Below are 26,544 nucleotides of genomic sequence, written 5' to 3' on the forward strand. Positions count from 1 at the left end.
TCTAGGGGAACGTGGAACTATCATGTCTGCCTTGCAGTATTTAACCTCCCCAGAGTTCAGACATTTCGATGCTGCTCCTGCCACTCTCTCCGTCCAATCTCACCTTCCTGTTGGAAATTTGACCTCCCTATTGGCTATTGCATACCTTTAAACTGACTGTCTCGTGACAACATTCGCCCACCAACCTACCGCCACCTGGTAGAATCTTGGGGTTTCCATGGAATTGTGTGTAAATAAACTCGAATCATCACCAGTGGCCAGTGTCCAGTGATCAGTAACCTCTGTACTGGACACATGCGCCCTTTGGCTTCTGCCACCCAGACATCCTCCAGTATCGTCTCCTCATCCTGGGTATCCTCAGCTGACGTTTCCTCTTCTCTCACCATGTCAGGTAAGGACAGAAACTTTCTAGTGTTTCATTAGATTTTTCCCGCCTAAATTTAGTAGTACAGTCAAGACGGTTTAGAATAATGGAGGAAAGTATTGAACCAGAAATCTGGAAACCTCATTTCAGTTTTGGCTCTGACATTTACTAGCTGTGTAACTTTGGACAAATCATTTACTCTCTCACAAAATCTGTTTCCTCATATGTTATATTAGGATAATAGATTGGTTATTCTTTCTGGTCCCTTTCTTTTCTAATGTTAAATCTTAAAGGGCTTGTGTACAGAAAATGAAATTAGAGACTTCTTGAGACTGTTTCAACAGAAACAGAGAAAAAACCTCGGTGGTGTAGAAAACTAGCAACATATGCCAAGATGTTTCATCTGTAATTGTCTCCCTCTCCGAATATTTTCAGTTTAGTATTTCAAATTCAGTGCTGTTCAAAAAGTAACATTCACATGTTGTGACATTTTCTTTGTAACCTAGGTGAAAAAAAAAGAGGGAGAGGGGATGGATAGTAGTGGGCCAGAAGGACCCACATATTCTTCGGGCAAGGAAGTTTGGCAGTGATTTCATCAAGCACAGGCCAACAGGAACTGAGAGGGACAAGAAAATATAAAAATGAGGAAGGACAAAATAGATGAAAGAGGTGGAGCACATGGGGGAATTCCCAAGAAAAAAAGAAGGCAGTTTGTGATGGAATGTTGAAGGAGACTCAAGATTCTAAATTAAAGCGGCACGAGCATAGAGGGAAATCTCCTCAGAGCAGGGCAAAATGAAGTCAGCAAGTGCTTAGATGACCGGACTGAGAAGGAAACTAAGGCTACAATAGGGTGTCACTAGGAAAAGCAGCTTGTCAGAAAAGTCATATCTGGTTACCTGGCTTTTTTCTGTTGCTTCTTTGAACTCAGATGACACTTGACAGTTTTAAAAATGAACAGTGAAGAAATGTTTTAGAAATGATGCTTCCCATAAACAAGAAATTAATAAAAGTGGTTATCTAGGGGTCTGGATGAAACAGATTTTTAAGTGGGTTTTTTTTTCTGATTTTTAAACTATATGAATTTTTCTCCTATTAAAAATAAAATTGTGTTTTCAAAAAATGATGTATCCTACCTTGCATCGGAAGGACAAATTCCTTTGCGTGATAAGTAGCTTTCAAGTCAAAGCTGCTTTTCATTTTTACAATTATTTTCTTCCTAAATCACAGTGTGTGCTGATTAACAGTCATTAACCGTTTTTAGACCTAAGAATGAAAAGAAAGACCTACGTAAGAATAAAAAGAAAAAGTCAAGCACCACATCTCTAATTCCACGTTTATCAAAACAACTTCGTGGAGTCCTTTGGGTTGTTCCTGAATTCTGATTCTAGAGGTGATTCTCTTAGGCTTTGGGGATCACATTTTCTTAGATGTTGAAGATCATTATAATCTATGTTTTCAGGATAAATATAAAAACCTTCATGATACTTTATTTTCTGCTTGTTATGTGACTATATTAATTGAAATATCTATTTGAACTAGGATTAATACCTGTCACTTGCTGGGTAATATTCAGAGAAATAGGAATGAGCACAATAATGGAATTCCTTTATGGTTATTGTTTTGCTCTCCGCTTTTACCAGTTTTTATTAAAATGTTTGCTGGCATATATTATGGGTACCTATACATTCACATTTACTGCATTTTTCTTTTTATTACACATTTTTTGTTAATACGGTTTCTCGGTCTATGTGTATTAGTTCATTGAAAATCACCTTCTATCGTGGTCTGTTTTTGGTTAATAGTATTCACTCAGAGTAGATAATATTCGCTTTCATAATATTACATCTATGATAACAGAACTTCATTTATGAGTAAACTTACTAAGCTTTGACTCTTGCTATATTCGTTATACCTCAATTTTCATTAGTACCTATGTATTCCATTTAGTACTGTGATGTTACGTGTTTTTCATGACTTTTGTCTTATTGTCTTTCCAGAACTTAATGATCTTCCTTCATACAAGTCATATGTATTACTTCCATTCATGTATTAATTATAATTGTTATTATTATTCTAATCACTATTTAGAGGAGTAAACCAAAGCTCAGAGGGTTTAAATAACTTTTCTTTCCCCAAAGGCATGTCTTGAGAAACAGGCAGGTAGTCATTTTGACTTTGGATCAGAAGCTAGGCTTGAAGAGGGTAAAGAATGGTCCTTTACATTTACCCACTGGACTGGCTTACATGTGAACTCTAGGGAATGGCATGTGAACTACCCAAGCAAAACGAGACCAAAGATTGCAATAGTAGTAGCTGTACAGTTTACTGATGCACACACACAAAACATTGCCTGCATTTAAAGTTTTATTTCTCCCAGTTTCTGGCCTTTGCTCAGAGCAAGACTACTAGCAATGGAGTCAGGGTCTGTAACCTGGTAATGATACGAACATAATGAGAGAACTTGAATAAGACAATCTGACCTCTCTGAGCCTCAGTTTCCTCACCTGTAAAATGAGAATGTTAAAACAGAAGTTTGCTAAGGGCCTACTACTTCTACAATGCTTCAATTCTAGGAAAAAGTTAGGAGACAATGCTAGTACAGGCTCAAGGGAAAGACAGGGTAGGGAGAAGTTTGCTTCTAACCTCGGGAATAACACATGAACCAGACGACTTGGGTCTTCTGCACATTTGTGCCCAAGTTGGAGAAGAGGCAGTTCCTCAGAAGAGTATCAAAGTGCTCCAGCACTTACAGACATCATAAACTTTGACTTTTGGTATCTCAGTGAGTATTGGTATTAGAGACTTCCTGATTGCAACAACCTTAAGATAATGCTGTTCCTTAAACCTAGTGCAAGTTTATCAGTCTCACCATTTTTTCATCATCCTTTTGTTTCCTGCAGAAAATTTCCAAAATTCATCTATACTTGGAACTGCAAAATCTCTTCAGCTCTCTCTTCCTGTGGTGAGCCATGCAGCTTCTATAACAGCTGGAAGTGTCTGCAACTTTGCCAGCACCCCTGCTCCAGCTGCCAATTCGGCATGGCTACTGCCATCAGCCTCTGGCACTTCTTTCCAGCCACTCATAGGTAGTGCCTACCCTTACCAACATTCTAACACAGCTATGTTGTCTGGAGTTACTGGCCAGAGCCAGCTCTCCAGTTCAACTGACTCCTATCCAGGTAGTCTGAAGTGGGATATCACAGGAAGCACTGAAACAAAGTCATCTTCACTTGAAGACTACACTGTCACGGTCATTGACCAAGACACAGCTGTTTCTTCTACGTCTATGGCAGCCCAGTATGATAAAACTTCAGTTGCCCATACTGTGGTCCCTCTGTATCCATCACTGTCTGCCAGCCTTGTTCAGGGGACACCATCACAGATTCCAAATCAGGGACATAGTCTGTCACTTCCCTACCAGGAGAGAAGCCAGATGTATTACTATAATCAAGGCACATTGGGGCCTCTACTGTGTGGAGAGCTTGGCCCCTGCCTGCAGTCCTATGGCTCTGTGTTGTACATGGGAAGTAGGGCCTCTGCCCCTCAACCAGATATAGTGATGGTGCTGGAGGAGGTTCAGTCTACAAGTGTCCTCACACCAGTCTCCACGCCTGGAACCTACTGCTCTATGTCCGCTCGAACCAACACCGAAACAGGTTTTCAAGGTGAGTACAAACAGCAAGAAGGGAGAGGAATGCAGTCAGCATTCCAAAGGAGGGTCAAATCTGCAGCTCAGAAGTGGTGAATCCACAGATAGGTAGAGTTTAAGTCCTGAGAGTTTAACCACCACCATTGCTCAGTGCTCTCCATTTTCAGACTCCATATAGGTGGGAAGGTGGGATACTACAATGCCATCTATGCTACATACAAGAGAACCTCAAGGACACACCAAGAGATGCCTCACTTTTTGCTGTCCTGCTCCTCAGTCTCCCTACACTACCACACTGTAATTAACTACCTTCCCTGATCTACTACTTTAGTCTCTTTGGAAGGCACTTCAGAATTCTTACGTGGTAGTGAGAGTTTAATTTTCCTTAATTTACAGCAGGATTTCAGACCTTGTGTTCAGAGATCCTGCCCAAAGCAAGCCGGCTCAGAATGCGTCCTTGCTTGTGTATTTCATGAGGAAGAGCTCCAATCTCTCTCCTCGTCCATGACATGAAGTGTTCTTATTCTCTCAGAAGACTGGAGAGAATTGAAAGGACCCTATATGAGAATGCTAGGCTGTATAAAACATTTCATAGTTCAAAAATCACGTTCACTTTTTTGTAACTTACAAGAACCCTATGAAATACAAAGAAAACCAAGAAACAATGACATCAAATGATCACCAGTAAAGTATTCCAGTCACTGCCTATCTTTTAACACACGGTCCTGTCCATGGTCCTTAAGAAGAGCTTGTGGAAATGCCTTGCCCACTGCTGGAAGGTGCCTGATTGCTGTATTTGTACATAGGGGGAGTATCTCACTTACCCAGGACTGACTTTTTCCTTGATTCCTTTGTAGTGATGGAAACTTCCCTGGGGATGGAGACTTCCCTGGGGTTGCAACCTTCAAGCCAGGAACAAGCAGAGAATAAGAATTCGGAAGAGATGAAAACCAAGCTTTCGAAGCCTCTGGATGACGACCAGATCCCAATAGAAAACCAAGATCTTCCACTACTCCCTTTAGCAATCCCTGATATTCGCCAGATTCTGGCGTGCATTGATCCTCCTGGTCAAACGGAGCACCCTGGTCCTGAAAATGCCAATCTGGGAAAGAACAGCCTGAGTCTTGAGGACCAAGGGACACTTGAAAATGGGATTGAGTCCAGTAGTGGTTTTACAGACACCACTAAACTGGTGGAAGATACCCACCTTCCCCAGCTCTTGAATTCCTTGAAATATCTTGACCAATCCAAAGATCTCACAGCCATCAAAGCCAAAGAAACCGGGGACATCAAGATGAATCAGGTGCAGGAAAAGCCGAGTGTCATAAAGGGTCCCTCCAATCAGGTCAGGAAGAATAGGCGTAAAGCCTCTGAGCCTGTCAGTGGTGCTCCCAGAGCCAAAAGCCAGCCAAAGAACCCAGAGTGCCTGTTAGGGGGAGAAGTGGTTGTTTGCAGTGCTGCAGCCAGTGACGGGGCTCCTGTGAATGGGGCCAAGCATCCTGACAGCAAACCTCAGAAAGCTGCATCCAGCAGGATGAGCAAAACTGAGAGCCACGGGCAGGAAAAAAAGAGAAGAACCAGAGAAAATCACACCAAGAAAGCTGGTGAGAGTAAGCAGCCAGGGAACAAAGTCCAGGCAGAGGAGAAGCCAACCATTCCCAGGAACAAGAGGAAGAAAAATCAACCTGACCTTAGCCAAGAGGTCTTTAAAAAGCCTCGAAGCAGACTAGGCATGCACATGCTGGAGTCTGTGCAGGTTTTTCATGCACTGGGGAGGAAGAATGACAAGAAAGCTGGGCTCTCTTCCTCTCGGGCCCTAGGAAACTCTAGCAACACCAGAGAACCCCAGCCAGCCCGAGCTATCAAACGACAGCTGGATACCCCATGGAAGGGTAAAAGTCCTGAGAAAACTCAAGTCAAAGCCCAGAAACGAGATGGCAGTGCTGAAGAGGAGTCTCCATCTCCATCCCAGTATGAGCTGCCACCTCCTGGGAAGGTCAGGTTGATACCTTTGCCTTTTCCGACCCTGGACAGGCCTCGACCTCGACCTGCTCCTCGGAGGCCACAGTCTCTGGCTTCACATAGGCCTGCTATGGCTTGCTCTGCCCAGCCTGCTGCTGCTAACTCAGTCAATCCATCCCAACCAGCTCCTGCCAATGCAGCCTTGACAGGTCCTGCCAGGCCAGCTCAGCCAATTCCAATCAACACAACCCAACCAGGTTTGACCAACCCTAGGTTGCCCAGTGTCCCTCAGACGGCTGCTCCTGGGCCCGCACCCGACAAAACATCATCCTGCACTTCTCTCCAGCAGGGGCCCATTTCCACTGCTGTGACCAAGCTCCAGTCTCCACCCAAGCCTCAAACCCAATATCCACTCCAAGACTTGCGCTACCAACGAATTCCATGGAGGAATCCAAATGTTCCTGAGCCGGTAATGTCAACGCCCATTACAAAAGAGCAGAGGCCAGAGCGTGAGGCCATGAAGAAGCAGGCTCAGCAAGAGCGTGAGAATGCTGCCAAATATACATCTTTGGGGAAAGTGCAGTATTTCATCGAGAGGGAAAAAGAGATGGAAATTGCTAGATACTATGGCTATGCAAAATAAGAGCTTCTAAGATTGTTGGTGCCACTTTGGGTACCAGCTGGTTTTCCACATATATATAGATAGACACAACATAGATGTAGATAGATAGATAGGATATAGATAGATACGAATATGGACAGATAGGAATATAGATAGATACAATATGCATATAGATAGATAGATACAAATTTCTCTATTCTGATATATTTTAAAACTGAATTCAACTGAATAAAGACATGTAATACAATTAATAGATGAATAATAAAAAAGCCTCTTGAGTTTTCCAATGCTCTTAACTGGTTTTTCTTTGGTGGTGGTGGTGGGGATCAAAGGCTGCATTAGAGAGAAGGAAATGAAACTTGGGTGGAAGAACAGGGAATAAAGGGATAAGAACTGAGGAAAGAGGAAGCAGCCCGGTTCAGGACTAGGAAGGCCATAAGGGGGGAGGTTTTATGGCTCATAAAAGGAATCAGAATTAGGGGAAATGGCAAAAGTAAGACGCAGAGTCTGAGCTTAGGTTAAAAGAATAAAATTTGGATAAAGTTGAAGATGGCTGGAGATCAGTCTGGGCTGACCCGAAGAAATGTAAAAAATCTCTGACACAGGATGGCTTTATGTCTCATGACCTACCAGATAGCGTTTTAGAAAACACGGGCAGGACATATCTCCAACAGGTTTGGGTTACCTTCTGCATGTGTGAGTAGAGCTGGGAAAGGTGAATACTAAACATAGGGGAATCTACCAGGGGAGTGGCAAGAGCTCAAAGTTATCCTGGGGCAGGGGATAACCCGGGGCCTAGCAACGTGACCCGCAGCAGCATGAGGCTCACCCAAAACAGGGCCTGGAATATAAATCTCTACGCACTCAAGGCCTATGAACCGGGCTGGCAAGATGCATTACTTCAGTTAACCTTTGCAACGTGCAAGGCCAGTATCATTTATCACCGTGCCACTTTGGTAGTAGGTTCAGCTGGGGCTGGGGTCGCATCGCACGCAAAGGAGCCAGGCCTCCATTGGAAGCCTACGAGCCCCCCAAGTCCTCAGTGTTTGCAAGCGCCCACAGGCGGTCAACCTGGCTTTCAGAGCACAGCATCTGGAGGTTTCGGGGGGACGAGATCAGCTTCTAGAGGGGCCTGAATATTAAGGTGAAAAGCCCACCAAGTTCTCCAAAGACCCGAGCGCGTGCTGCCTTCCCGGACCTTCACCATCAACCGAAGCGCTCGAGAAAACTCGTCCCCGAGCGTCCATTTCTAGGTGAGAGCGGGGGTGCGCGTGCGCACTTGGCGGCCGTCCGAGAGCCGGGACGCGGGCGCCCAACGGTCCAGAGCGCTCGTCGGGCGTCCTGGTGGCGCGCGCGGGAGGGAGACCGGGTGGGAGACGGCGGGGGGAGCGCAGGAAAGGCAGGGAGGGGGGCAAGGTAGAAATGCGGCAGCCGATCGTCACCACGGGAGAGTTAGTACTTTACAGCTGTAAAACTGGTCTTTGAGGTACAATTCGCGCAACGCAAAATCGACCTTTTAAAAGCGCACAGTTCGGGCGACACCACGCCAAGGGTTGCGATCCCCTTACCGGTCACAAAAAGACAAAAAAAAAAAAAAAGAAAAAAAAAGCGCACAGTTCGGTGGCACTTAGTACGTTCACAAGGGTGTGCACCCATCACCACTGTCTAAGCCATACCATTTTCATCATCCGAAAAGGAGACCTCTCCACCCCCTCCCTCCTTCCCCTGCTCCAGGCAAGCAGTAATTTCTACCGATTTGCCTTTTGGGGACATTTCATATACATGCTGTAAATGGAATCACACAGTGTGACCTTTGGTATCTGGTTTCTTTCACTCAGCATAATGTTTGCAAGGTTCATCCATGTTGTAGACTGTCAGTGTGTCATTCCTTTTCACGACTGCAGAATGTTCTATTGTCTGGACATACCACCTCAGTTCATCTATTCAAGAGCTGCTGGACACTGGGTTGTTTCTTTAGTCATTTACATGTAGAGAGAGTTTATTCTTTGCCAGGCAGCACCTGGCTAAGGTACTCACCGCATGTCACAGATAAAGCGATAGTGTCAAGGATTTGCCCAAAATCATGTGCTAGCAATTGGGGGAGCAACTTTAACCCAGGCATTCAGACTTGGGAGGTAATAGATTGACATGAGAGAACATTAGAAAGATGCACAAGGGTATTCAGTGGAAATTCACCATTTTCCCCATTTCTCAACCACCCAGTTCCCTCCTCCCTGAGAGACATCTACTTTTGCTACTTTTTCGATCCTTCCAGAGAACTTATTTATTTGTACCCCAACATGATGTATGTATCCCAATGTATTGAATAATGTGTCCCACTGATGTGAAGTGTCATTTTTGTGTTATCCTAAATTTCTATGTTTATTTGCACTACCCTTTTCAGAACTGTCCTGGCTTTATTTGCCTTTTATATTTGCCATTTCTCTAGAATCATTTCTATCTTCTTTTCCATTTTCAAATATATATATAAATTTTTATTTACTCTTGTGTTTCTTTTAGTTTGGTCTTTATTTCTAAATTTATTTTTATTTTTAATTCTGTTCTGAGTTCTCTCAGGTCTTTCAATTCTGATTTATGTCATTCCTTCATATTCTTTATTGTGATACAATACACATAATGTAAAATTTACCATTTTAACTATTTTTAAATGTACAATTCAGTGACAAGTCGATTTATAATTTTGTTCCACCATTACCGCTGTCCATCTCCAGAACATTTTCATGATCCGGAAGAGAAACTCTGCACCCACTAAATAATATTTCCCCCTATCCCCTCCATGTTCTTTCATCTTTTGGACGCTTTTCCTAATGTCTCTTACCTAGTTTCAAAGAGCGGGTTACCGTTGTGACCTGTTTTGGGGGCCTGTCTTTTCTGACTTGCATTGTATGAGAGAATGCTATTCTGGCCCTTATTCTCTTTTTTCTTGAATACCTTTGTATGGAACTTGATCTCAATCCTTTTCCGTTATTCATTTTTAGGCGAAGTTAGGTTTTCTGCACTTTGAAAAGGAAGTGTGGTTGTGGATAAGTTTTCTAACTTCCTAACTTCTCTTTCTTACTTAAATAGTACTCTAAAACATGGTGGCTTGCATTCTGAAATGTCTGGACTCTGTCCCCCTCCTCAACATTTATCCTTTGTGTCTGTTGTTCCTCTCAGCAGTTTCTCCTCTGTGTCGGGCCACATCCTGAAAAGGGGCCTGGCTGCAGTAGAAGGGCTAGACTGCATCAGCCCTTCAGATTCTATCAAGGGCCGCTTTACACTTACTCACGTCAGGTCTGGGCAAAAAGCCCTGCACTTTCAGCCTGCTGTGCTCGAATTGGTCCACGTGCTTTCCAGTAACATCTGCTGGCAGTTTGGAGGCCTCCTGTCTGCCACCCCCTCTTTCGCAGATGCTGATAGCAGGTACGTCTGGTGCCTATCGGTGGTGGTTTTTCCCACCCTCTTGTTCTGGGGATCATAGGGAAAACTTTGTCCTCTAGTTTTGTGTGTACATGTTACTCATAGGTTTTTGAGGTTATTTGGTCTATTTCCATGAGAGAATTTGGGGAGACTCAAAAACTACACTGTTGCCTGCATCTTTCTGAAATTCTGCTCAATCTTGTTTTTCATATTTTTTTTCTAAGGGATGACCGGTAAGGGGATCTTAGGCCTTGACCTGGTGTTGTCAGCACCCTGCTCTCTGAAGTGAGCTAACCGGCCATCCCTATGTAGGGATCTGAGACCTTGGCCTTGGTGTTATCAGCACCACACTCTCCCAAGTGAGCCACGGGACGGCCCCCATAATTTCGAAATATTTTGGTACCCGTGATGCAACTTGTGTGCAGTTTGGGATATTTTTGATTGCAAGCAACAGAAATAGGCACTGAATAACTATACTAAAAAGTAAGCTATTAGGAGAATTTGGGGTAACGTATCAGTCAGGGTTCAGTCAGAGACGCAGAACCAGGAGAGAAGCAAAGGACCGGGGATTTGTCACAGGGATTTGATCTTGCCCAGCTGTGGGAGCTGGTGAAGTAGTCTCTGTAAGGCTCTCGTTCTGAGGTCTGAGGCTGGAGCTTGTAGTCAGTGGGGCAGTTGGGGAGGGGCGGTGGGTGTAAAGTGGGGAGAGCAAGAACACGCTGGAACCCACCAGCTGAAGACCAAAAGGACAGACTGAAACTGTGCCTCTGGCCTTGGTGGCTTGCGTGTCCTGCAGAAGTCAGGATCCTTCATCACAGAGCTAAACACGCATACCTGGCTCAGAAGTCAGAGGAGCTGAAGGAGGGGTCTGGGAAAGGTAGAGCAGTGCGGATCTGGTAGTTGTGAACATTTAATGAGCAAATACATGTACGGGGCTTAGAACTGTGTTTGGCACACTCTCTGTGCTCAACACAAATTTAGTGATTATTTCCCCACACTGCTTCAGGATTTGTGGAAATGTGAGACACAGTCTCAGATCTTTAAGTACTTAAAATATAGTGAAAGAGACAAGATCAACATATGAAAACAAGAGCCAACAACATTGGCATTCACTGTTAAATTGTGCGATTCCACCCTGCGTAGGAATCGAGAAGAGGGCAGAGCAGTGCAGGAGGCTGGAACTAAGGAAGGCTTGACACAAGAGCTTGCCATGGTCTTGAGGGATGTGTGGACAGGCAGGGGAGATCGCCTGGAGTGAAGATGGTGGTGATGGGAGAATGTGTAGCATGCCGGGGAGAAAGAAGGCCCAGCAGAACAGAAAGCACACTGAGCACAGAGGCAGAGGCTGTGGCTGTGTTAGTAACGCCTTCCCGGGTTCAAGACACGTGGCCCCGATTCCACTCGGTAATACAAAAACGGGAGGTGTGTGATGAGGCACAGGGATAAATTCGTACTGGCCTGGCTGAGCCAAAGGCACAAAGCTCAAACTATGCCGCCAGGGCAGCGTCTCTCAGAGTCCTGGCCCTCTTTCCTCTGGGTCAACTGCGTTCTCAGGCAGGCTCTCCCACATGGGGACAAAAGGGACCAGGCATATATCATCCCAGCTGAGCAACCCTAATGGCCTGAGAGCACTTTTTCCCCAACAGCTACAGAAAAAGTCTCAGGACAGAGGCCCCTTGGGCTGGCTGGGCCATAGGTCCATCCCTGAGCTGATCGTAAAGGTCAGGGAGAATGAGTGCTCCCATTACTCAGGCCCAATCCTCTGCCTGCAAATTCCAGACAACACGGGAGCAGTGGGGTGGTTCCCACAGCCAACTCTAGCTGAGCAGGCAGCACAGCAGGGGCCTTCAGAGGGCTCCGTCCCAGTCCTGCCCCTCATGAGCTCGAGGGCCTTGGACACGTCGTCAGCCTCTGCAGGCCTGTCCCTGTAACCTGTGAGATGGGCAGTAGAGAATCTGCCAGTCTAATGGGGTATGGTATGCATAAGCCCCTCAAAGGCAGATACAGCCTCCCTCAAATCTAAAGGTCCATGGTTAAGAGGAGACCAGCCTGATAAGAGAGAAGAATTAAAGGAAGTACATGGGAAAGAAAGTTCCCAGCATGAGTGTGAACAGTAACCACAGTCCTTAACGGCAGGGGACTATGCACCCACGAGGTGCTGCGAGGCAATTATTCGATGGTGGATATTAGGGCATACATTGCCAAGAAATAAACAACTTGCAAAAGAGTCAACACGGTAAAAACTGTGGGCCTCAGCCGACAGAGACTCTCATCATTAAACAGCAGGGGAGAACAGGCTCCAGTTGTGGGCCCTGGGGCCTCCCTGTCCTCACGGTTCTGTTATGGGCAACCTGGTAAAGTGAAGAAAAAAATGGGACATGTTAATTAGTCCAACCTGCATTGGGAGAGGCCGGTCTGAACAGGGCTGGTCCCTTAGGCTGGTCTGTAAAGCACAAGCCCTAGTGTGGCCTGAGTCAGGTGACCCTGGTGCTGGTCTCCAGGGAGGGGCGATTTCTGAAGTCAAGGTGGAAGAGAATAGAAGCCCAATGAGTCATACCCCCCCAGCAGTAGCCGTGAGGAGTGCTCAGCACACAGCAGGCAAAGCCTCCAAGAGAAGCCATTCAGATGCATGTTCTGATGGTGACCCTCACCCAGAGTGACTACTTGTCCTGGGGTGATGCTGGTCTTTCAGTGCAAAGACCAGAGAAAAATGCCATTGAAACCAGGATGAGTTGGTTTCACCCAATGCGCTGAGTTGTCCTCCGACCTCTGGGGAGCCTACGAGGGGAGGCCCACAAGTGTGGGGGAGGTGAGGGGGGAGGAAATGGGGCCAATCTGGACCTTGCCTGCCCACGCTTTGGGGGCATTAGATAAGGAGAGAAGCCAAGTTGTCTGCCCTCTAGTGGTTCGTCATGTACTCCAAAGCAGGTGACACTATCTTTGCCATCAAATACGGAAGACTTGCAAGCTAAGAGAGATAAAAGTTCTACAGCACATTAGAGGGGAAGAAAGAATGCTGCCCTCTGATCATGGCCTGAAAAGCAGGGGCTCCCAACGAAGTTAAGGAGGAAAAGCAATAATGAAATGTTGTGATGGAGGGAGAGGTGGAGGCTCTGGCCTCTTCTTTCAGGCACAGAGCTTGTCATACTACTATACTCAATAAATTCAGAGTCAGGTAACTGATAATCTGCTGTGCACCAGAGGAATTACCATACCCTTTTGTATTCATTACAGCTTTGGAAAGCAAAGTTTATTATCCCCATTCTACTGATGGGAAAACCAAGGCTCAGAGCAGGTAAGTGAATTGCCTGAAGGAACGGAGCTAGAATGTAGAAGGTCCAGGATCCCTGCAGTTCCGGTTCCATATCTGGTGTTTCTTCTACAGCAGGCTAAGTGACTCAGGTATTGATGATGCATTCCTCATACAGAGATCCCCTGGGTTTGATTGACTTCGGCAAATTTTGCCAACTTGGTTCCCTTTTGACAAGTTCTACAGGACATTATAGAGATTAAGAAGGAATTTTGTTTGCTGTCTTTATTTACCAGAGAAAAGTAGGATTTGGTTTGGGAATCAGAACTTACCTGTCAGGCACTGTCTGCAACACCTGTCACCAGTAGTGTGGGTGTTCCTGCGTGGAGTAGGAGAGGGCCCTGGGGAAGTAGGTGAGGGGCCATTACAATGGGCTGGCCCGAAGGATCCTGCGAGGGGAACATGAGGAGAATCACTCTTGCCTGGTACCTCACCAGGGACAGGAGCAGACTCAACTGCCAATAATGGCCCTTCATCGTTGGAAGCCTATAGTCATCACATTTATTCAACTGCACATATGGATCGTTAGGCTAAACAAATCATAACTTAGAACAATAACCTCCCAATTATGCTCCTGGTATTCATCCTGTAATCCAATGGTCGAATTGAAAAAGTGTATATAGTCAAACCAATACGAAGTACATTGATTTGATAGGAGTTTTGGATTACTAATTCGATAATTTTTTATTCCATAGAACTGTTATGTTTCTCATCAGATAGGCCTTCTCTTAAAGTGGGCTGAAGGGTTATTCTGGAAAATTCTTGAGACTGATGTAAAAACTGCTTTAAGTACAAGAAGCTATGTGGATGCTGTGAGAAGCCATTTGGCTTTCTGTATGCACTGCACTGTGAGAGTGTGTGTGTGCGTGTGTGTGCACTCCCGTGCATATGTGTATTTGTACAGACTGGTTTCCTTAAGTGATCTGAGCCAAGGGTGAAAGTTTAACATTTGTTCTATTAGTCCTGTGGACTGCGGACACCATTTGGGAAAGAGGGGGTGGGGAGTTAGTGTACAAGGCCACATTCCTCGTTGCACTGACCATCCAAGAAGGACGGCTGACTCGGGAATGGGCAAGGGCACGGTGGTGACAGTCCATAGCACATGATGGGGCTCACAGCAAGCACGCAGCAAGACTGGTTTATTGGTGAAATGGTTTAAAGGAGCACTGTGTCATTGAGGAATTGCATGCAGCTGCATGTGACAGGGATCTAGAAATTAATGGGTTTCTACTCTCATGTTATGAAAGTCAAGAGGTATGTGGTCTAAAGTTGTATAGTGGCTCTCCCTGATTCAGCCTCCTCATTCTTTCTTCTCCACATCACTAGGGCATGGTTTCTGCCCTCAAGATCACTTCATCGTCTAAGGTGGCCGCTGGAACACCAGCCATCAAACCACTATGCAGGTTTGAAGAAGGAATAATGGTAGAAGGGCAGAAAATGGCATATCTCCCAATAAGCAGTACCCCAGGATGCCCCAATAATGCCTGCACTCACACTGCAGTTGCCAGCAGAGAGTCCCGTGGCCACACTTAGCTCAAAGTGAGGCTATGAAATGTTGTCTTTGGCTAGGCATGGGCACCACTCTCAGACAATATAGGGATTATCTTACTAAGGAAAATGGATATTAAGTCAGCATTAGTAGTCTCGATCCCAAATACATTACATTAGCATGGCTTTTGGGGGAGACAAGTTGGCAACATCCATCAAAGTGTTAAATATTCACACCCTTGAAACCAATGAATTTATTTTTAGAGATCCTTTCTATAGATTGACTCACACGTGTACACACATGCACATATGTATGTTTATTACAGCACAGCAGTGTTTATAATATCCAAAAATTGGAAACAACCTAAATGATTAGCATAGCCAAATTGTTCAATAAACTGTGATATATAACCACGGAATACTATTCAGGTATGAATAAAGAATGAGGTGACTATAAGTCCTGAGATGCAGTATGCTACATTATTGAACAAAAAAGGAATTTGCAGAGTGATAAGTATAATATTATACCATTAATACAATTTTATGACACATCCCTGGCAATGCATCAGAATCTTTGGAGAGAGAGAAATGAGCCTGTGTGATCTGAAAGAGCTCCCAGAAACTCTTTAAAAGAGAGCATCATAGTTAATGACCATGACATAAACCCCCGGTACAAATTAATAAATGAAGGCTATGGTCAGAGAAAGTGGTTCCAATCTGGTTTTTAGAAGGGTTCTGCTTTGGGGCCGGCCCATGGCTCACTTGGGACAGTGTGGTGCTGATAACACCAAGGCCATGGGTTCGGATCCCTACATAGGGATGGCTGGTTAGATCAGTTGGGAAAGTGTGGTGCTGACAACACCAAGCCAAGGGTTAAGATCCCCTTACCGGTCATCTCTAAGGAGGGAAAAAAAAAAAAATGGTATCTGGTTGAATGGTGAACAAGATAGTACTCTGAAGTAATACTCCACTACAATGGCATTAAATTCATATTATAACATGTTTTTCAATACATTGCGCCCCACAAGAAACAAAAGGAATTTTAAATGACAATAAAACAACAGCACGCGAACATGCACAGTGAAGTAATGCTAGAATCGAGAGAGGTAAGCAACCACAAAGCTTGAAGAATAAATGCCAATGTCAGCCATAAGTGCAGAAATAGGAACTTAAGCTCTGAGCCTGCCACCAGGGCCTTTGACCTCATTAAGGAACCTAAAGCTATCCTTTGTTGGTAGTACACGTCACTCCAGGAATAAGTCAATGAAAATCCCTTTTGGAGAAAGGTGTCATTAATTCAAAGATTCAGGATTCCCATAGATTATGTAAAACCAAATGAAAGATCACAATAAAAAATCACCAGACACACAAGGAAACATGACAATGATTATATCAGTTAGGTCTGTGTTTACATTCACATGGCAGAAAAAAACAAATAATGGTGGCTTAGATGTACACGGTTTCATTTGTTTTCATGTAAAAGGAGTCAGGAAGTATCCAGGTATCCAGGGCAAGTTCATCACAAAGTTTTCAGGGACTTATTTCCATACAGTTCACAAATCCTCCCAGATCAACGTTAGGACCCTTGTTCTTGTGATCCAACATGGTGGCTAGTTTTCCAGATGTCCATATCCAGATCAGCTGTGGAAGGAAAGGGATGAAGAGCCTATTTTCTGTATAAATATATTCTGGAACTTGCATTCAGTACCTCAATTTACAACTCATTGGCAAAATTTTAATCCCAATGGTCATATGTAGATGTCCAAAAAATGGTAATTTTAACTAGTCAGCAGTAAGTCTGACTAAACATTAGTATTTTCATTCCTAGGAAGAGAAGGGTGGAATGGATACTTGTTGGCAACCAGCAGTCTTTGACACAAGGAGTGTGTGCTGGGCCAAATAATGGACCCCCAAATTAGCCAGGTCCTAATCCCTGGGTCCTGTGAATGTCACCTTATACGACAAGAGCAACTTTGCAGATGTGACTAAGTTAAGGATCTGGAGGTGGGGAGATTATCCAGATGGGTCCTAGATATAGTCACAAATGTCCTTACAAGAGGGAAGAAGAGGAGACATGACTAAATGAGTAGGAGATGTGATGATGAAAACAAGAAGTTGGGGCATGAAGTGATATAAGGAAGGGGCCATGAGCCAAGGATCGAGGGCAGCCTCTAGGAGCTAGAAAGGGCAAGCAAACAGACTGTCCCCTCCAGCCTCCAGAGGGACCAGCCCTTCCAATACCTTGACTTTGACTCAGTGCTTTTGGACTTCTGGCTTCCAGAACTATATGAGGATAAGTTTGTGTTGTCTTCAGTCACCAATTTTGTGGTAATTGGCTATAGCTGTCATAGAAAACTAATACATGTGGAGAGTCAGCAGAAAACAAAAACAGATATAGAATGCTCCCCCCACCCACCGCACCTCCCCGGAGAGACTCAGACGCTGTAATTATCAGACACTAAACATTTTAAAGAAAATATAAAGATAACTCAAAGATAAAAAATATTCACTTAAAAAATATGCATAAAAGAGACTATAAAAAATGACCTGGAAAATCAGAAATAAAGCCTATATTCTGACTTGAAATGAAATGAAAACTTATATTTAGATATTAATAACACAATGGATGGGTTAAACAATAGGTTAGAAACAGCTGAAAAGAGAATTAGTGAACTATGGAAAAGAGCTGGAGAAACTATTCATAGTATTGAATGGAGACATGGGAAAATGGAAAGTATGACAGAGAAGTTGAGCAGTATGGAAGACAGAATGAACTCATGGAGGAAAGACAATATTTGAAGTGATTGTGGATTATAATTTTCCAAATACGATGAAAGCCATGAATTCACAGCTATAGGGAGACCCACATATACTAAGCAGACCAAAAACTTCCACATCTAGACATGTCTTTACATGATACTACAAAATACCAAAGACCGAGAGAAGTAGTAAGAATAGTCAGAGAGAAAGTATCACCTACGAAAAGACATGTTGGTTGACAATAGACTTCGCAACAACAAGGGAAACCCGGACAACAGAATAATATATTCAGACTGATTAACATATTGTCAAAATAGAGTTTTGTCCCTGGAAAGGTATTTTTTCCAAGAACAAGGGCTAAAGAAAGACATCTTCAGAGAAGCAAACAATGAGAGAATTTACAACCAATGGTATTTAACTAAATGAACTTCTAAAAGATATAATTCAAGAAGAAGAAAAATTATCCCAGTAGAAAGGTCAGAAATATAAGCAGGAATGAAAAATAGAAATAGCTGACAAACATGAAGGTTAAACTGAAGTAAATGTAAACAAACATTGTCTGAATATGATTTATAACAAAAATAATAATAACGTACCAGTACAAATTGAAACCAAATTAGGTACCATTTTACACCCACTAACTTAGCAAGCACTAAGAAGCCTGACAATACCTACTGCTGGGCAAGATGTGGAAAAACAAGGACTGCAACACATGGCTGAAGGGGGTGAACTGGCACCAGCGCTGTGGAAAACAATCTGATACCGTCTCATAGAATCCACTCGCTCTATCGCCCTGCAATACCCTAGAGAAAATCTTGCACTTGTAGGCCTGGTGACAAGTTCAAGAATGTTTATAGCAGCATTGTTTGTAACAGCAAAAACTGGAAACAGCCAAAATGATCCTTAATAGGAGCATATACAAATATATAAATTGTGGCCTATTTATACAGATGGAGCCCAACAGGAGAAATGATGGAAGTACAGCTAACTGATGACAATGTAGATGGATTTCACAAACAGAGCGTTGAATACAAAAAGGGTAAGTCACAGAGATTGCATATAGAAGATTGACCCCATTTCTTAAAAGCCCAAAAGCCAAATTAAAACTATAATTTTAAGGATATTTACCTATATGGTAAAAGCTATTTTATAAAATCAAGTGAATAATAAACACAAACTCCAGGATGATGGTTTCTGCTGGGGGAAGAAAGGAGATGGGATGCATAGAAAGAAGCATGTAGGTCACTTCGAAGATATTGTTAGGGACAGCTGAGTTGCATGTGTCTTCACGGGTGTTCATATTGTTAATATGCTCTGTAACATATATGTTTTACTTACATATACATTGTATATGTCAAGTATTACATAATCACACACAAAAAATAGTGTGGATTGTGAGGCTGGCTTCCACATCAAATTGTCTGGGTTTCAATCCTGGCATTACGCCTTAACTGATGGTGTAACTTTGGGTAAATCACTTACCCCCTTTAAGCCTCAGTATTTTCATCCTTAAAATGGGGGCAATAATAGTTCCTATTTCATAGAGTTGTTATGAGGCTTATAGAAGATAATGCACATAGAGCACACAGTACGTGCTCAGTAAATGTAAGGAGCAATTATTACTATCACTTTTACTTCTGGACTTACTCTCCCACTGGTCACTCCTCAATCAAGGCCATTGATTAGCATCTGTCAGAATGTCAATCCACTCATCTTCATCTCCAGCTCCCCGGTGTACCTCACTTTTTTTTGCCTTCAGCCTTACCTTTTCCCCTCCACTCCCACCCCCCAAATAACCTCACGAGTAGCATGACAAGCACCCAGGGCCTGTCTGACAAAGCACTTAAAAGCACAGATATGGATGCCAAGAAGGGGATCCTCAGCATGAAGCGACAAAATCTTCCTTGCTTTAGGGCCTGGCAGATGTGGCTTTTGCTTCAGACTGTGTCTGGATGGTTTTCTTTGGTCCTCCACGAAACTCTGAGTAAGTGGTGTCTAAGTGATGCTTCCATAGGGCTCCAGCAGGGACATTCAAGCCTGATGAAACTGAACCAAGAGACGTCCCTCTAGGAAGATTTGGATGCTCAAGGGGTCTGAATGGGTTGTGAAAATGCCTCCTCTGGAACTGAGGTTCCCAAGGAACAATGGCTGAACAATTGGTTAAGGCATTCTGGCAAACTCTCCAAGAATCCTGGCAGCAAAATCTTGTGCCCTCGAGAATGGAGAAAAATAAATACAAAGTCGCCTCTCATCCCACTTTTCTTCTTTTTTTTAGAGCCCGTACAGCATAGCCTGATGTCCTCGGGCTCAGGAACTGGGTGTTTTGCAGCATGTTTGAGAGTGCTTCCTTTTGTGTGCTCCAGAATTGCAGTTGCCTTACTTGGCTGGAAACAAAGACATACAGAGAAGCTCATATCTAGCTGCCTTCACTCTCCTCCAAAGCCCTAGCTCCCAGTACGTACAATCCACAGTGTGACGCCTAATGTGGTTCTTCTGTGCATTGCTGCTGGCTCCCATCCTTTCCTCGGGCTTATGTCTTCTCTGCCTGCTGTCATTGGGTCATGTAATGCACAGATCTGTGTCCCCCTGAAAAAGATATGTTGTAGTCCGAACACTCGGTACCTCGGGATGTGACCTATTTGGAAGTAGAGCCATGATGGGGTAATCAAGTTAAAATGAGGTCACTAGGCTGGCCTCTAATCCCATATGACTGGTGTCCCTCTACAAAGGGGAAATGTGTACACAGAAACAGACAAGCACAGAGGGGAGACAATGTGAAGACAGACAGGAGGAAGACTGCCCTGTGATTATGGAGGAAGGGATGAATGCCTAAGGCTCCCAGAAGCTAGGAAAGATGCAGATATGTCCTATCCCCAGCATCTGCACAGTGAGCACAGCACTGCCTACTACCTCTGTTTGGACTTCTGGCCCCCAGAACTGTGAGACAACACATTTCTGTTGTTTGAAGCTATCCAGTTTGTGGCACTTTGTTATAGCAGCCCTAGGAAACTAATACAGAACTCCATTTGCAGGTATTTAGATTCCTGTGCCAGTGCTAGAGATCATAACATGGCAGGGTTAGGAGGTAGGTCAGATCTGAAATTTGATAACTCAGTCACAATGATGCTGGTGACGATGATGATAAAACAACCTCATAACCCTTACTGAGCATTTGCAAATACCGCTGTGCTAAGGGATTTTGCCTGAACTACATGTATTAGGGATCTCTAGAGAAACAGACCAACAGGATGGATGTATATTATATACGTACAATACATATTATGTATATAATATATGATATAAACAAAATATATTATGTGCAAGTGTACTTCAACAAGTTCAGGGAAAGATAGAACTGAAAGATAATACAAATCTTTCCGTGAACTTGTTGACATACCCTTCAATAGTATACGTATTACAGTATATGAATCAGTCAATCCTCACAATCCTATGAGTTAGGTACTATCAACAGCCCTATTTTGTGCATGAGGAAACAAAGGCCAAACGTTTAAGTAGCTTGCCTGAGGCCACCCAGCTCTAAAGCGGTCAAGCCGAGATTCAAACCAGCAAATCTGGCATCAGCGCTCATATTCCTGGCCCAGTACGGTGTGAGCACCATCAAAGGTGTTGGATTGCACTTGGTCTTTTTCTCAAGATCTGGAGTGGGGCCCAGAAGTCTGCATTTTTAACCAAGTGGTTCTATAGGGTGTTTGCAAAGCAGGGAATTAGAGGATAAACTTATTCTTAAGCGGTGTGTTAAAAATGACCTTTTCAAACACTGGGCTAAAAGTGTTTTTAGATGAAATAATCTCTAAATTAAAGCAAAGGATCCAATTGTTAATCTGAAAAACAATCAATTAATACATTTCAGAAAGTCTGAAGGGTATTCAGAAGGTCTGGAAAACGTGGAAAATAGAGTACCTTTCTCAAATTAAAAATAGTCCCATTGCTGTATGTTTAGACATATTTCACCTGAAAACATACTCAGCCTATTCTCTGAAGAACGAACTAACATATTGTTTACAAGCTTACCCTGTTATTCCCAGTTTGCAGACACCTTGTATTTCATGTGCTCTCAGTCCACACCCTTCGAGAAATGTTGCATTGATTTTCATTCCCTCATGGCCCAGTCTACAAGTGGAGCCCCCGGAGTGAGGCTGCCCACTCCTAGGCCTGTTGTTTCAGAGGATGAGGGAGAACCCCAAAGGGGAGACCCTGGAACAAGATAAAACGTGATCGACTGTGCTGCTAAATGGAATCGAGAGTATCTCGATTACTCTTTATGTAGGAGGAGAATTAATTACTACCTGACCCAGATTTCATTTTTCCCTGTCCCCGCACCCAGCTCCACGTTTTCTTATTACCTTCTAAGATACTCTAAATACTATAGCTATATACTTGTTTTTTCGTTCTATTTAGTGAGCTCCACAAAGCAGGGATCTTGGTCTTTTTGGTTTGCTCATGTATCATAAGTGACCAGAACAAGGCTGCCACATAGTAAGCACTCAATAAATAGGTGTTGAATGAATAAACAGACGAGCAGTTTGTGTATTCCAAGGAGCGCAAACCCAGGGAGGAGGCACATTTACTGGGAAGGTAGCAAAGTCCTTCCCTCACTTGCACAGACCCCTTCCAAAGAATCCTACTTTGGATTGTCAATTTTCTATTCATAAAGATGGTCTGCCAATTCTACATGCTTCCAGTTCACAAAACCTGGATAGGTTGGCAGGGTCTCATAAAATCAAACATAGAGCAACCATATGACCTAGCAATTACACTCCTAGCTACGTAGCTAAAAGAATTGGAAGCAAGGATTGAAACAAATATTTGTACACCACTGTTCACAGCAGCGTTATTCACAGTCGCCAAAAGGTGGAAACAAGTCTACTGCCCATCAATAGATGAACGGATAAATAAAATATGTTATACGCACACAATGGAATACTATCCAGCCATGAAAAGGAACATTTCATACATGCTACAACTTGAATAAATCTTAGAAACACACCTACTGAAAGAAGCCAGACACACAAGAGAAAATAGTGTATGATTCCACTTCCATGAGGTACCTAGAACAGGCAAATTCATAGAGAGCAAAAGTAGACTAGAGGATACCAGGGCCTAGGGAGAAGGGAGAATGACTGTTTGATGGTTACAGAGCTTTTGTCAGGGATGGTGAAAAAGTACTGAGTATAGACAGTAGTGATGGTTACACAACATTGTGAATGGTTTTAATGCCAATGAATGGTACCCTTATGAACGTCTAAAATGATAAATATCATTATGGATACTTTACCACAATAAAAAAGGACAAGAGAGACAATGAACTCAAGTTTTAATTCTTCCTTTTTTGAGTTTCGGTTTTATCAAAAACAGCAAAAACTGTTAATTGTAATCATCTATCTTCTGTCTTTAGTGCAGGATAAGTACCCAACAGGAGACATTAATACTGCTGCTATTTCATCAGCATAGGATTATTGTGAAGATTACCTAAATTAATACTTGTGAAAGTACTTTTTAAATGGCAAACTGCTATACAAATACAAGTGCTAAGAAACATTAGGTGTTACTGTTCCAAAGGCCATGAAACTGGTCAGGAGGATAATTCTTTCCCACTGATACGCCACATGGGGCCAGCAGAATACATAGGTTTCCTTATTATATGAAAAGATATTAGGAAATGAAAGCATAAAACTTAGAGGACAAGTGTCTTTTATTTACCATGATGCTTACACATGCTCAGGCAACTGCTTGAAATAAGTGCTAAAGACATACAACGTATTCTTTTCTTTCCTTTCAGGCCACTACTAGTCTTACTAAATCTACTGCATTTTCAAAATAATGAATGTGGACGCTAATATAATTTCTTAACCACACCCACAGCCTACTGACAAATATTATAGCTCAATTCACGTCTCCATTCTCATTTAAGTCAGCAATTAAAAATATTTAATTAAGGAAACCATCTGGTTCCCTTATTAAAATTATTACCCAGGAAAGAAGGCCGGCCTTAACATTAGCACAAGATGACAACTTCTGAATTATTGCTGAATTACCATGAACTTTTTTAGTATTAGAATGAAGAAAGTTCTTTTCAATGAAGGGTTCTGTTTACCTCTGGCTTGTAATACCGTTGAGTATACGTTAAATCAATTATCAGTCCTAGTTCTTCATTTGATTCTCGGGTTTTGTTAAAACGATTCAAAGGGGAAAAGTGTTCTTCTGGAGCAAGTTTCTCTTCAAAACTCTGTCAAAGAGAACGAAATAAGAAAGAGCAAATGTGTGCTTAAAATCCTGTGTTATATTATACATGTATTCAAGCCCTGTGATGCTAACTTACAATGGGTTTTGAAGGAAAGTTTCTACTCTTCTGGAATGAAGAAGCTACATAACAATCCTTTCATCCAGTAAGACCAGAAGGAAGAAAATAAGCTCAATTCTACGCAGTTATTTCTATGCTTATTTATTTCCTGTTGGTCTCCTAACCAGACTGTAAATTCCCAGAAGGCAAGAATCACACTGACTTTGTTCACCACTGTATGTCCAGCTAACAACTGGACTGCCCATCATATCGAGTGCTTCTAAATATTTCTTAAATGTCTACATGTATGAAGGATGGCTTTTATTGCGAAATATTCTTTTGTATATGTGGCTTATTTTTGGACTTTGTACTCTGTTCTATGGATCTGTCTGGCTATTCAAGGGCCAGCAACATCACTTTTTTTTTTTTAATTAATAGACTTTAGTGTTTAGAGCAGTTTTAGGTTCACAGCAAAACTCAGCCAAAGGACAGACTGTACTTTCCCTCCGGGACCATCAACATTTCACCCAGGGTGGTCCGTTTGTTACAATCGATGAACCAACTCTGACACATCACTATCAACCAAAGCGCATAGTTTATATTACCTAAGGTTCACTCCGTGTTATATATTCTATGGGTTTTGACCAATACAGGTGGTCTTCAAAAAATTCATGGAAGGATTCACATTACCTTTTAATTCAACTTTTTCACCATCTTATCCAAGTATCCTCTTCTACAATGACACGTATCCACCCTTCCTTTTTGTATCACACACAGTAGTTTCACTGCCCTGAAAATCCCCTGTGCTTCAACAACACACTTTTAATATGATTTAATATCTGGTAGGGCTAGAGGACTCCCCACTCCACCTCCATTATTCTTTTTCAGACTTTTCCTGGCTATTGATGTTTATTTTTCTATGAGTTTAAGAACCTGCCTAACTCAGAACATTCCTATTGACATGATGTTATACTTATAAATTAACTTGGGAAGACTTCTCAGATTTGACGGTGAGTCTTCCACATCATATTGTAAAAGTTCTGAAGAGTAAATTGCTTAAAAGGCCATCTCTTCAGCCTGTTTCTTGCATAGACGTGGAGCTGATGGATCAATTATCATCTCCATCTATTTGAATAATAACTAACATCAGATAGCTAATTTAAGTCATAAACTCTTTAGTAAGACTTCCTTCATTAACTCTATGTGGAGTCACTTCTCCCTCCTTTGAATTCTTAAGTATTTTTTGCCATAGCATTTATTTGACACTTACATCCTATTTCATACTCTAGTGTGCTTGGGAAGTGACTGTCAAGTATTGAGCCTGTTTTTCCTTGGGTGTCTTCTCTAAGAAACACAAGAAACCAATGCCACATTTCACTGCCACACACGGATAGTTCATCTCCCTAACTCTACTACATGTACAGGAACTACACTGAGAGCAGTTTTACTTCTTCACAATCCCCTCTATGGTACTTTCAACAACCCCAACACTGAAGAAAACAAGTATACAGAACTAGAAGAAGCCTTTAATTAAGACATTGGGCAGCAATGATGTGTGGCTGTGGGGAGAAAAAGAAGTGAAGAGTCCTCCGCTTTTCTCTCCTCTTGCCGATGGACTTTCAGGCAAGGGGCTGAGCAGTGACACTTCTGAAAGCACAGGAGTCAATTTTAAGAGGCCATGGAGTAGGAACTTCAAGAGTTAGGACAATAGCATAGACGAGGAGATGTATAGGAAAATATTCACAGTAACTGCAAACGTGGGTAAAGAATCCATTCATTCAACAAAGATTTGTTAAGTTTATCTTACATGTCAAACATTATGCTTGGTGTTGTTGGATGTAGATGTAAATAAGAACCACGTGTTTATCTCTCAAAAACAACTAATTTTGAAGTCTACAGATGCAGAAAAGTTGACAGAGCAGGTGAAAAGGAAGCCTGACCTATGGGTCACAAATTAAATAAATTCCCAAAACATTCAACATGGGCTTTTCCTGATACTAATCCCTGCTATATTGGGCAATTTTAACAAGATATGGAATCTAGATGACAATAATTGTCTTCACCTTCTCTACTCACTTTTTTTATGCATGTGTCAAATGCTTTCCCAACCTATTCCTTTCCTAGTTCAAACAAAAACACAACCTTCGGAGTTTCCATGTTCAAATTGATCTTGCTGATGCAGAGCATTTGTGGTTGTGACAATAGGAGGGAAGGGGTCCTACTGGCATCTAGTAGGTGAGGGTCTTAGACGCTAGACAGCTTGCCAAATTCAGAACAGTCCCACAAATGTGTCCCGCATACAGAATGACTTTTTCGACTGTCCTACTCAACATTAATATGAGTTAAAAGAACTTCATATTTATGTCATCCTTGAACCCAACTCCATTTCACAAATAAACTGAAAGGAGTTTTTGCACATTTTTAACGTGCATAGAATTTCACAGGATAGTAATAACCTTGTCAACCAAGTGAAGACGTACTTTGTTTTGTTTGCAAGTCTACTAAAAGCTGTTCATTGCTATGAAAACCCCTACGCCTAAGTCAATATAACCCACCTAGAGCAGTCTGCATTTGTAGTTCTTGCACTCACGGTGCAAGCAACTATTTCTTCATGTCTTCTAGCATAGTTGTGTCCAAACATTTACATAGTGAAATACTATTACTT

The 26,544-nt window shown here is 42.7% G+C and overlaps 1 protein-coding gene and 1 long non-coding RNA gene across 3 annotated transcripts in view; one reads left to right on the forward strand and one right to left on the reverse strand.

The window, feature by feature from the left end:
- Positions 1–294: 294 nt before the first annotated feature.
- Positions 295–6,606, forward strand: LOC134362455 (uncharacterized protein C2orf78-like; the record flags this gene model as incomplete). The annotated part of the gene is made up of 3 exons (XM_063077721.1): positions 295–391; positions 3,268–4,032; positions 4,874–6,606. Coding segments are annotated over exons 1-3 (2,595 nt in total), but the record flags the coding sequence as incomplete, so codon positions are not given.
- Positions 6,607–22,896: 16,290 nt separating this feature from the next.
- The window catches only part of LOC134363070 (uncharacterized), a 72,167-nt gene continuing 68,519 nt past the window's right edge, over positions 22,897–26,544 (reverse strand). For both annotated transcript variants that reach the window (XR_010021682.1, XR_010021681.1), the window contains exon 3: positions 22,897–23,825. This is a non-coding gene — a long non-coding RNA (uncharacterized LOC134363070). The remainder of the gene's footprint in view (positions 23,826–26,544) is intronic.

The sequence above is a fragment of the Cynocephalus volans genome, chromosome 14 (genome assembly GCF_027409185.1).
Source record: "Cynocephalus volans isolate mCynVol1 chromosome 14, mCynVol1.pri, whole genome shotgun sequence".
NCBI lineage: Eukaryota > Metazoa > Chordata > Mammalia > Dermoptera > Cynocephalidae > Cynocephalus > Cynocephalus volans.